Below are 12616 nucleotides of genomic sequence, written 5' to 3' on the forward strand. Positions count from 1 at the left end.
CGATCTGTATTGAACTCTTTATTAAAATCTGTAATACAAAGTGATTATATAAAAAGAATTTGTTCATTTCCAGCTCCCTTCCAATCAGAGGGCTGTCATGAACAAGTTGATTCTGCTGAGTCTTGTCCAGGACCCCAGGGGATAGCTGTTGGTAATGCCTGATCATACAATATAGTAATGCAATAATGCAAACAACAGTATAATTGAATGTTTGCATTGGGTATAGGTAAGGTTAAGCATATTAATTGGCTAGTGCTAAGATAAGATGCAGAGTGGTTAGCTTTTGAAATGGAAGCTACCTCCATCTATCAGTCATTTTGCATGTTTGCAGGTTGATGACGTTGAGTTGGCAGACATTGGTGGGTGGGTTTTCCAGGGTGTGTGGTTGAAGTTAGCAAAATGACTAAAAGTTAGCAAAACTAAGTAAGTAAATCTTTAATAAAACAAATTACACTGTTTTTAAAAACATCAATAAACATCATGAATAAGTATTGACCAACTGTAATCAAAAGATGTATTTAGGAAGATACACATAAAAAAAAAAGTCACAATATCTAAAGATAATTCAGTTTTTACGACAAACTGAAGATGCTTCGTAGCTGGTTTTTCTTCAGGACCCAGATTTGAGAACCAAAAAACAGTCGAGAAGCCCTTCTCTCAATTCCCTGGACCACTGGCTTGATTAAATGCAAAGCCATCCTTTTCTATGACAATACAACAGAAAAAGAGCACACCATATTACACAGCTATATTCAAACGTACAGACTGGTAACAGGGCAGGTTACTATTACAACAACAAAAGATTTGAAAAGACAGCAATGCCTCTGGATGCTACTTTCTGGGAGGGGGAGGAAGGGGTGGTGGTGGTGAGGCAAATGGGTATGGGCCAGGACCCATGAATCCCATGACAGGCTGTGGTGGAGGAGGGAACTGTTGTGCCATGAGTGGTTGCGGACCTGGCCCAGGCTGAGGAGGAGTTGGAGGTGGCGCTCCAAACATACCTTGGGGAGGTCCAGCTTGATCTTGCCCTCCGGCTCCCCCACTACCACCCCCACCTGGATGCGAGCCTCCCCCTCTGGAGCCATACTGCCCCCCTCCTCCGCCCCCATAGCTCTGGTATTGGTCACCACCTCCACTGTTGTAGGAGGGCGCTGAGTTGTAGTTGTTTCGTCCATCCCTACTGCGATCTCTGTAAGAAGACGAGGACAAGCGGTCGTCACGGCTGCTCCCACCTGACCTTCCATCACGGCTAAAGTTGTTGCTGCGGCTGCCCTTGTTACCCCCCGTTGCAGAGCGCATACGGCGATCACATTCGTCCTGGTACATCAAGTTGGGGTTATTTGAGCTTGAGTTGTTGCCACGGTAACGCATCCTTCCACCTACAGAAGTAGCCAGTGAGAGGCCAGGAATTAGGTTAGTGATACAATATTTTGAAATGTGAAAAAGAAAAATGTACCTCTAAATGGTGCCAGACCAGACTGGGAATCTAGTTTTTGCACACAGTTTCTCAAAGATATATTACAAACTGTAATATGCCTGCCCAACTGCAGCTCATCTTGAAACTCTTACCTCCACTTCCCCCACGACCTGTGTCCACCAGCTGCAGTAGTTTGGGGTTGATGGCCTGTCTAGCCTCCTCAAGAACCCTGACCAGATCACGAGCCTGCCGAAGGTTTCCAGGTGTGAAGAAGGTGTAGGCTGTACCTTTGTTGGTGCTGCGAGCTGTGCGGCCAATGCGATGAACATAATCCTCAGAAGAGTTTGGATAGTCATAGTTGATGACAAATTTAACATCCTCCACATCTTCATGGGGCCAAGGTAAAGAAATTTATGGAGGAAGAAGAAAAAATTCAAAATTAGAAAGTGAGGTAGACAGAAGGAATGGACCATTGCCTAGTTCACTGCGACAGCAGCATTGGCATTGTTCACTCATCTGTGTTTGGGATCTCTTCATGGATTTTACAGGCATGGCTTTGGAGTAAGGTTTGTCTATTACTAATAAAGCCAAGACAAGATCAATACAAGAAGGGAAATGTTTAATAAATGGAATGCTCTGAATAGGTATTCAATTACAAAAGTTATCCAATGACCTGAATACACTTTTTGAAAGTTTTGAAGTATGCTGTCATCAACAGTCATACATATCCAGGTGTTAATATATATATATATATAATTAGTGATGCACCGAAATTATTTATTTTTTTTACCTAAACATCGAAATCAAAATTTAAGTTCATTGATGAATTTACAAAGGACATTTGTTTGAATTTTGTATTAAAAATTGACAGAATTTGAAAGCTCAGACTGTGTTTCATATCAAAAGTAACAAAGCACAAAGCTTATTGTGATTATTGGATGGTATGTGCACTACAAATAATATTTAGTGAAGTTTTGTATCAACTGAAAACAGCATAGACTAAATGATCGCAGTCCATCAAAATGAAGATCTTTAATTGATATTGTCAACCCAGCCGTAGCAACAACAGCTGACAAGTTTTCAAGTTGTGGCTGATCCACGTTGTGTACACGAAGTAGACACTGATAGAGTCAAAACACGCAATCAGTGAAGCGCTAATTAAACCGGAGCCGGTACCACCATTTCGGTCAATTAATTCTTCCCTCCAAAACTGAAAAATTTCAGTTGCTGAAATTTCAGTGCATCACTATAACATTAATAATTCAGATAAAGCTCTGTCTTAAATTCAACCTAAAGACAGGGTCTCACTAGCCGATTTTTCAGTCGCTTTCCAATGGAGCATCTCTCAGTGATGGCGCATTAACTACATGCTGAGTTAATGTCACTTACGACTTGAAGTCAACTAGTCTCCTTTGAAATGATCATTTTAGACAGTGATCGGATACGATTCAAACTTTTTTTTTTGTTTTACTGGGACTCGAATATGGGTAACGGGGAATCGAAACAGAAACTTGCTTCTCTCACTGCCCTTGCTGGATTCTGTTCTGTATTTTTGGGTCAGAACCAGTATGCTTACATCAAAGCAACAGCCGTTTAATCATGTGGCTAGGTAAATACTAGACAGTCGAATCACTTGAGGTCCCACTGGTCAGAAAAGTGATTCCTGACACATACAATTTGACCAAATCACCTGTCATTACTAGGTTTATCAACAGCATTCCAGAGTTTGGAAAACTGTGTTCACATCATCCAAACAAACTGAACACTGACGTAAAATGAAACTGGGTACGAAACAGAAAGTGCTAGTGTGAAAGCACTGAACAGAATAGTGAGACCAAAATTTTGTTTTCAAATGGCCATTTTCAGTCGGCTAGTGAGAAACCGCCTTAAGCAGAGCAACACTATACAAATAAAAAAAGCACTTACCTATTCCAAAGATAAACAGCTATTCTAATCTTAATTTTCATTGATAGTTCATGTAACACTTAACAACTAATTGTGTCCAGCAATACTTGAGGTGGTATTAAAGAGGAGAAATGACAGGATTTTTTTTTTTTTTTTTTTTTTTTTTTTTTTGACATATTAAAAGTCTGTTTCTCATTACAGTTCAAAAGGGGCTCTAACAACACTGCTATTGACCCTAAAAGAAAACAGTCTCCTTTTGGAAAATGATAATGATATTTAATACTATTTTAGATATCTAAAGAAAAATGCAATGTGGTAAAATGGAAATACAGTCATATACAATAATGGCCTAATATACCATGGCACTTACCACACCCATTCAAACATACTTAAAGGACATTTGCCACACTATGGAAACAGCTCTTATAAACAGGGCAGTCACTAGGGCATAATCAGGTACTTACCCTAGGTTAGGTTATTCTTGGCTGGGATCAGTCCTGGGTCCCGTGGAGCGGCCCAAGAGGAAGAGGTTAATGTGGGCTCACGCGTTGAGCTGCCCCCCCTTCACCCTCGGCCCTGCCCCAGCAACGCCAGGCGGGAGCAGAACCGGCTCTGCCCCAGTTCTCTCTCTCTCGCTGGGTTGCAGGGCCTCCACAAACCGGACCGGACTGTATCCAGCACTCTTAACTTTCACTCTTAACTCTGTCCCTCTCTCTAGCACTCCGCGGGCCATTCAGCCCCAAATCTATCTTAGGGGCACTTTCCTGGAATCTAACAGAGCCCTGGGGGCCTTAGTATCCTTTGAGATGTTTAATGGTCAATCCAGATTTTGAGGTAAAAAATAAAAAAATAAAAAAAGTAAGCTAGTTGATGCCGCTAGCCCTTAAGACTCAAGATAAATAGGGGCGCAGCTGAGAGAGTTTATCCATATCAAGCCCTGTGCTAGTGTCTGGTTACATGGTAGAGGGAGGCCACTGTGTCAAATTAGCACAGCATGCCTGGGCTGGCAGTTAGGAAGTCAAAAATCCTGAAGGGGAAAAAGAACAATAATAGTGTAAGACCCTCTAGAATAACCCAAACATACCCAGACAAAACAAAATAGCAATTTCTAATATCTTTTGTGAGGTCATTTTTCACCCAGATTTGAATGATTCCAGAAAGAAGTTTTGCACAAAAAAAAAAAAAAAAAAAGTAAAAGTAAAATATTTATAATAAGTGTAATAAAAGGTCTGACCATCTCTATTCTGACCATGACTACTGACTAAAATCTTCCAAGATAACTGGACACTTGCACACAATTTGTTCAGGAAGGAGACTGGAATTAGGACCCAGGGAAGAGGAGGGAAGGGTAGCAGCTCCCCTAGATCCGTGCTAGGGTCAACAGCGAGCCGGTGAGCCCCACATGTGCGAGGATTTTTACATTAGTAACAAGAAACAGACAGCACAAGTTTAACATGTCTGGAACATCCTGTGGATGTGGAAACTGACGAAGCAGCCCACCAGTCAGTCACCGTCAGCCCAGAGTCCTTTTTACGATTAAACTTGACAATTTGTCAATAAATATGTATATTGCTCAAACAAATGAAGGCTGGGAAGAAAAGATAAGAAAAGATAAGAGAGGAGAGGAGAGGAGAGGAGAGGAGAGGAGAGGAGAGGAGAGGAGAGGAGAGAGAGAGAGAGAGAGAGAGAGAGAGAGAGAGAGAAGAATTGCTGTAGGTAAAAACATCAAACAATTAAGGTGCAAACCAAAATAATCCAAAACAAAAAAGACAAGGCAGAATTCTAAGTACTGATTTCTATGTGTTTAAACTATAGATTTGAATTTCTTAATTTCTTAATCTGAAAGTATACTTTTCCGCATTCCACTCCATATTGTGGACAGTTAACAGTTAACATAAAATATAGATTAACATGGCACTACAAAGGCCTGTTTGTGAAAGGGCCATGAGTTAGAAGTCAGAAGGCACTTAAGTTAATTTATGATTTGCTGTCTGTCTGAACCAAAGAAATAAAAGCGAACTATCTGAAATCAATTGCATAGCATCATAATTTTTTCCATTGCATCGCATTGCATTGATTCGCACTGTGTTGAAATATCGAAATATCGTATCACATCGGTAGCTGCTTCATATGTATCTTTAATGTATCGTTGGCTATGTTATGGAGATGTACATCCCTACTGTGCACACTGTCTACGTGCAGCCCAATTTTTGTATCTGTGGAGACTTGTGTGCAGACAACAGCACATGTGCAATTGATTTGAGCAATTGAAAAGAAAGGGCCACTAGATGCACGGGATGAAGTGGAATGTGGAAAATGAAATATACCTAAGCCTTCAAGTACACAAAACAGTGTTCTCTGTTCATCAACTGGAGCTGACGAAAAGTACAAGGGGCGTTCACACTGATACGGATTAAATAACTGGATGTTGCCAAATCTCTGTGCTGTTGGTGAGAGTTCCTACTTGACTGTGATCCACCACCTGATACAGCTGGATAGTCATCAGTTAATTTTTACAAAGTTCTACTCAACTTCATTGGATTGCCAAAAAAAAAAAAAAAAAAAAAAAAAAAATCACACATTGATGGAAATCTTCAACCCTCTTTGAAAAATTATTGGCATGGCCACTGTAAATAGTTGTCAGTGTGAACACTCCTCGATGTTCATGTTTATAATATCTTAATATCAGTACGTACTGTAAAAAGCGCTATACAAATAAATTTCACTTCATATATTTGAATTTTTTAAAAAAGAATTCCACTAAGAAAGTTCACACTTTGCCGGCTTGGTTAAATTAAATTTAAAACAAAAATGTATCCCTTTCTTTTTTGGTCCAGTCCAAAAGAACCAAACTACAAGTGTGAACACACAGGACATGGGACTTGGCTGTGTGCATCGACCAAGTTTCATTGTTACCGATATATGACTAGTGCACTTATTTATCGATTACTTCAGTGATCATTTAGGTGTCTGTCTGACATAATTACGTAACAATTAATTGAAAACACTGTTGATTAGCTGTTTGCAGGGATGCAAACTCCTAAGGAGTGAAAAAAGTAAATTACATATACGAGGACATGCTTCAGTGGGAATTTCTTGCGAAAGAATAAGTGTGTAGCAAACATTTCAATCAAGTTTTATGATTTCATGTATTTAAGGTTAAATCTATTATAGTCAAGTTTTCAGATCTCACAGAAGTGATTTTGCTTTCAAAACCACAATTTTCTCCAAAAAGATGAGCAGTTTGCAGCCCTGTGTTTCTGTGACTAGGAATGACATCTGCTTAACCAGTGCATCTCTGTTGGCACAAAGTTTGAGACGTCACTGAACATTTCACAATTATGTGTCAATGTTGTACATGTCAAAGAATTGTCTATATATTATCTGTATTATTTAGTGGCGATCAGATAATCATTCGGTTTAGAATTGTAGAAGAAAAAAAAAAAAAAAAAAAAAATCAGAAATGGTTCTGAATGAGTATCAAGTATCAGAACATACCCAGACCCCGTGATGCAACGTCAGTGGCGATCAAAATCGGAGCTTTTCCACTGCGAAACTCTGAAATACACAGCACAATGCAGTGAGAAAAGTCAGGAAAAATTGTGACAGCCTGCTTCAATAAAATGTGAAGCTTAAAAACTTCACCTGATAGTACCCAGTCCCTCTCTGGTTGGCTCTTGTCACCATGAATACACATTGCAGGCCACCTGGAAAAAGACAGAACACAAATTACATCAGTATACTATATGATTTTATAAAAACCTTTAAGAGGGATTATAAAGATCTGTCTCACCCATCTCTTCGCATCCTACGAGTCAGTTCATCACAACGTTTCTTTGTCTCAACAAAGATGATGGTTTTGTTCTCCTTTTCAGCCATGATTTCCTCCATCAGCTGAATCAGCCTTTGAGCACAAATTTCTTTGAAACATTTTCATCTTTATTTATACAGACAAATAGGAAAGTAAACAAACACAAATCACAATGCCTGAATAACTTAATAAAAGCTCAATAAATTTCATATCCACTACTTTATTAGAGACATGACTGGTAAATCAGCTCACTTGTTGTCTTTTTCATTTTCCATGCAGACATCCACTATCTGCAGGATGTTGTGGTTTGCGCTTAGTTCTAGAGCTCCTATATTGATTTGGACATAGTCATGGAGGAAATCTTCAGCCAGCTGACGCACTTCTTTAGGCCAGGTAGCACTCCACATGAGAGTCTGTCTGTCAGGCTGAAGGAAACAGGAATAGCAGCAAACGTAAACAATTGAGCTTAATGTATTCTGAGGAAAGTGATTATGGGTAGCAATCTTAAAACACAGACTAGGCCCATTTTTTGAGTCCATTATTATTGCAGATTATCCTAGATTTTCAGTCTAGCATTACTGTGCGTGCAATTTTAACATCCACGAACTGTCAAATACAGTTTCAAGTAAACACAGGAGACGGTTTCACAAGAGGAAAGTACTTACTCTAATTTGGTCAACAATTTTGCGGATTTGGGGTTCAAAACCCATGTCCAACATACGATCAGCCTCATCTAGCACCAGGTAGGTGCAACGGCGTAGGTTGGTTTTTCCTGCCTCCAGGAAGTCTATCAGACGGCCAGGTGTCGCAATGCAGATTTCAACACCTTTAAGAGGTCAAACAATATTTATTGAAAGAAAGGCCCTTAACTATTCCTGCTCAATTAATCAGAAAATATACAAAGCTACTATTACACTGGTCCAGGAACAGGGTTGAGAACCACAGCTCAATCCACCATTTTTCTACACACCATGACCAAAAAAGAGGAATTAAAAAAAAAAAAAAAAAAAAAAAAAAAAATGTCCCACTCGCACTTTTCCATATAACGGCAGTGAAAAGCGACCAGCATCAAGCTTTTTAAAAAAGATGCAAAGGTATCACAGAATGATCCCATGTGACAAATGCCATATATTTCAAATGTTCTATAGGGTTTGTTTAAAAAAAAAAAAAAAAAAAAATTAATGTATTATTTAACAAAAATCCTGACCTTGATGTGCGCATTTGTGAGACTATTAGCACTGCGTTTCACTCCATCTCACCCAAAAAAAAAAGCGAACAAGTTGTAAGAAATCAAGATTAATAAATACGCATGAAATACAATGCAATCCCAAAAAAGTATCTGTGTATTTATGATAACTTTTTGTTATGACAACAGATTTATTTAATTATTATTTAGAAAGTAGATGGATTGTATTTCATGTCGCATTTTTGTTAATCTTGATTTCTCTCAACTTGTGTTCTTTTTCTGAGCGAGATGGAGTGAGTTGCAGTGATAAAAGTGTCTTAAGAATTTGCACGTTGCGTAGCCGTGCACAGAAGACCAACGGCCAAGGTCAGGATTTTAGTTAAATAATGAATTAAATTTCAGTTTGTTTTTCCACCAAACCCTATTGTATACCCCCAGAACACTTGGAATAAATGGCACGTGTCACATGGAATCATTCAGAGGTACTTTTGGATCTTTTTTTAAAAAGCTTGATTCACTGCCATTATATGGACAAGCACAAGTGCAGAGTGGGACTTTGTTTTTTTTAATACTCCTTTTGTGGTCCATAAAAGAAGAAGGGCATACTGCATTAGAACAACACCAGGGGAAGCAAATTATGACTTAATTTTCATTTTAGGGTGAACTAACCCTTTAACGCTTTACTCTATAAATTCAATAACAAGCTTTTTCAAAAAAAAAAATGCAGGGATGCTATTATCCACACCCCTCAATCATATAACATAAAACAACTTAAAATTGTAAAAGTATTAACAAATTACTTTCAGCAGACCATGACTAACCCCAAAAGTTAGGATTTGTATTTCTGCACCAATATTACAGATGTGTTAAATATTACTGTAGAAACATGCAAGTCTACCTTAGTCCATTTCAGTGAATTATTTGTTAAGCTTTAAATTGGGAAAGCACACAAAGTGTTGCGTTATTTCCTGCTGGATAAAAATGGTGCCTTCAAGTCATGTCGGAAAGATTGTATTTACAAGTTGCACACACGGACAGTGTCATAATTACGAGTGGGAAACTCTGCATTTCTTTGATCTCAGAGTTTCCGAGTTGGAGGCGTTTAATAAGAAATATAGCAGAATACAACAAGGTATATTTGTAGGTATTTTGTGGTGACATTGTTAGGCTTTTAATTTTTTATTTACAACAAAATAAGCTCACTGCCTGCACAAAATATGATAGCATTGTTATATAACAATAAAGATTACAGTGGCTTCACAAATTAATTAAAAACAAAAAAACAAAACACCTGATGCACATTCTTTGTTCTTAATTTTCTTCAAGCAGAGTTAAAAGAAACTTGCTTTTTTGGAAAAAAAAAAAAAAAAAAAAAAAAAAAAAAAAAAAAAAAATCATTTTGTTAGTGAGTTGTAGATGTTGGTCAGTTCCATTCCATACCTCTTTCTAAATCTCTGATCTGTGGACCTTTAGGGGCTCCACCATAAACACAGGTACTCTTGATTCGGGATGATTTGCCATAGTCATAAGCCACTTGCTGCACCTGCTGGGCTAATTCACGCGTGGGTGCCAGCACAAGACACTAAACAGAACAGAAAGCAGGAAACACAGCAGAAATGAAGAATGTACTTTGGATTGAACAAAGACCTTTGGATTCATTTTGATCCTACTGTGCATCAACAATAGTACACCATTCTGATTCTAAATCAGTGCCCAATTCTAATTATTGAGGTAAAAGTTGTATGGCAACTTACAATAGGGCCATCCCCTCTCTCTAGGTATGGCTGATGGTTAATGTGCACTATGGCAGGCAGCAGATACTGTGGAGGACATAAAAATAAGTAAACATGTCTTTACTTGGAATGGGTATAAGTATGTCTGTTTTCTCTGGCTATCGGTTGTAGATGTAGGTCTCTTACAGCCAGTGTTTTTCCAGAGCCAGTCTGAGCGATGCCCACCATGTCCCTGCCACTGAGAGCCAAAGGAAAACCTTGAGCCTGGATAGCAGTGGGCTCTTTAAAGTTCTGCTGCAGCAGCACTTCCATCACATATTCTTAAATATACACAGAAAAGTAAGTGTGTTTTCATCACTGGATGAAGAAAAAAAACCTTCAACAACACTCACTGATGAGAGAAAAAACCGTGGTGTAAATGTATTTAGATTTCCTTTTTCAATTCAAATTTTTGTTTGCACCAAATATTTGTGTTTAAATAAACTCACGAGGGAATTGAGCTTGATGGAAGTTGGTAACAGGCTTTGGACAGCCAGAGCCTCTGACAGTGATCTCTTTTCTCTTGCGATATTCTTCAACATCATACTATTAAATATACAAAGATAAATATAAATTAAAGTAAAAAATAAATAACAAAAATAGTAGACCACAAAAGTTTTTTTTAATATAATTAGGATATTACCTGACTCATGTGATGAACCTCGGGATGTTCACTGTAGAAATTCTTCTCAAATTTGGGCAGCTGGTCCAGGTCCCATTTCTTCTTCCTCAGTCTATCTCCTGGATTCCCAAACTTCTTAGGTGGAGGTTGGACAACTCGACTGGATCCAAAGCGAGGCCTGTGAGAGATTCATGTCTTAAACTTTGAATCCTTTTCCTGCCAGTTATGAGCAGTGTTTGAGAGAAGTGTATGTACAAGTAGTTAAATCTGTTAACTTAAACCAAAAATATTAATTACCCAATATCTCCTATCCAATTAAACTGATATTATTAAATGTATTAATTCACATAAATAAATAAACATCGATTAAATATAAAGGCCCACCCTCTGTCCCGTCCTCGATCTCTGTCTCGGTCTCCATATGAGGAGCTTCCTCTCATCTCCTTGACCAGTAAAGTAAAACCCCAGCAGAATAATTACCTTTTCTTCCAGAACGAAACGAAGAAACGCTGGTCCTACCTGGTTTGTGGAAATGCGTTTTTTTTCTGATAAGCAGTAGATATGTAATATGTTATGAGGGTGTTTTAGAGTAGATTAGGGTGCAACTTCTGCATGTAACTCCTTACAGCATGAAAACAGACTTTTACAAACAACAAACCCGCGAAAAATACGCCAGCTTGGAGTTAGAAAAACAACACCTTCGTGCTTACTCGGTTAAAGAAAATGTCGTCTTCCACTACGCAACTGGGCCCGCCCCGTTTAATATCGTAGCATTTTGTACGTAGGAGTGTATTTAAAGTACACAAGCAACGCAACGAAAACCGCGTAGTGTGATAATGAATTCGCATAAGAGTGTAAAAACCGGAGGTTGAACTCCAAACAATGATGAACCTAACGGATTTGAATCTCTCGAGGCTCTATCAAAATTAATTGCGCTTTAGAAGACTAGACAAACAAATATAGAACAATTTCAAAACTGCTTTATAGCAGTCACAACAAAAGAATAGTACCACTGTACTACTAAATGTACTACTATCTTTCTTATCCTTTAACCACAATCAGTTGTAATTGGTCAACAGTCAACTGCGCAGGGAAAAGTAACAGATACCATGTGGCAGCGACGTAATCCGTTCACGTGACGTGTGACACACAAGTAAATTTTCGTCCGTTTTCGTGTAACAAACACGCAAATAATATTTCAGTATCTATAACAATTGAACTGAGACACAGAATGTATTTGATACATCCAGTTTGATTCAAAGAAATTACAACACAAATGCAACGTGTTTTGGTCCTACAATACAATGCACTGTTTGTACCATCCACTACCTGATAGAAAACTGGGAACCACCACAACATATGGACACAACCACACAAACAAGAAAACATGGGTGCCAGAAAGAAAGATTGGTCCACATTTGCACCCAAAGTAAAATGGAGACAGAGCTGCATTTTCTAATAATTTTTACCAAAATAATAAATGAATAAACATTTTAAAAGGAAAAGAAAAAACACATACAATACCACATATTTGAGACATTACCAAACAATGCTAAACTACCCAATTTATTGGGGTAATGTAAATGGCTGCCTGCCATAAAATGAGGGTCTTTGGCTCATTATCACTATTAAACTTGCTTATTTTTCCCCCTTTCTTCTTCCTATTCCTTTCTCCTCCTTATTCCTTTTACCTTTACATTATCATGTAATGCTTATTATTTTTCTTTCTTTTTCAGTTAGTTTGTATTTTGTCATTTTATATTGTCTTCAGCTTGTAGGTTGTGTTTGCACTGTTTTCTTTGTATGTAGTTAAAGCAATAAAAACTGACAAATTTTGTCATTAACTGAAACTGAATGCACAGGGCAGATGGGATTCATTCATGGATGGATGAAATCGCACCAA

The 12616-nt window shown here is 38.2% G+C and overlaps 1 protein-coding gene across 2 annotated transcripts; it reads right to left on the reverse strand.

The window, feature by feature from the left end:
* Positions 1-5: 5 nt before the first annotated feature.
* On the reverse strand, positions 6-11463 carry ddx17 (DEAD-box helicase 17). 2 transcript variants are annotated; one of them, XM_051895969.1, is made up of 13 exons: positions 11098-11463; positions 10735-10891; positions 10541-10637; positions 10239-10372; positions 10074-10139; positions 9760-9901; positions 7799-7959; positions 7386-7558; positions 7116-7226; positions 6968-7029; positions 6821-6880; positions 1570-1803; positions 6-1379 (listed from the first exon to the last, which is right to left on the reverse strand). In XM_051895969.1, exons 1-13 carry the CDS (start codon positions 11151-11153, stop codon positions 832-834), a joined length of 2001 nt encoding a protein of 666 aa, XP_051751929.1. In that variant the 5' UTR covers positions 11154-11463; the 3' UTR covers positions 6-831. The 2 variants fall into 2 exon arrangements, with proteins under 2 accessions (XP_051751929.1, XP_051751930.1); XM_051895970.1 differs by having other exon boundaries at positions 11194-11461.
* Between the last annotated feature and the right edge of the window lie 1153 nt (positions 11464-12616).

Source organism: Ctenopharyngodon idella, chromosome 6, assembly GCF_019924925.1.
Source record: "Ctenopharyngodon idella isolate HZGC_01 chromosome 6, HZGC01, whole genome shotgun sequence".
NCBI lineage: Eukaryota > Metazoa > Chordata > Actinopteri > Cypriniformes > Xenocyprididae > Ctenopharyngodon > Ctenopharyngodon idella.

Bases quoted from the DNA above. Each gene is read 5' to 3' on its own strand.
- ddx17 (XM_051895969.1), bottom strand. From the start codon at position 11,153: ATGAGAGGAAGCTCCTCATATGGAGACCGAGACAGAGATCGAGGACGG. The intron at 7,559-7,798 runs GTAAGTACTTTC...TGTTTCCTTCAG, and splicing joins AAATTGTTGACCAAATTAGA to CCTGACAGACAGACTCTCAT. The intron at 7,227-7,385 runs GTGAGCTGATTT...TTGTGCTCAAAG, and splicing joins GAAAATGAAAAAGACAACAA to GCTGATTCAGCTGATGGAGG.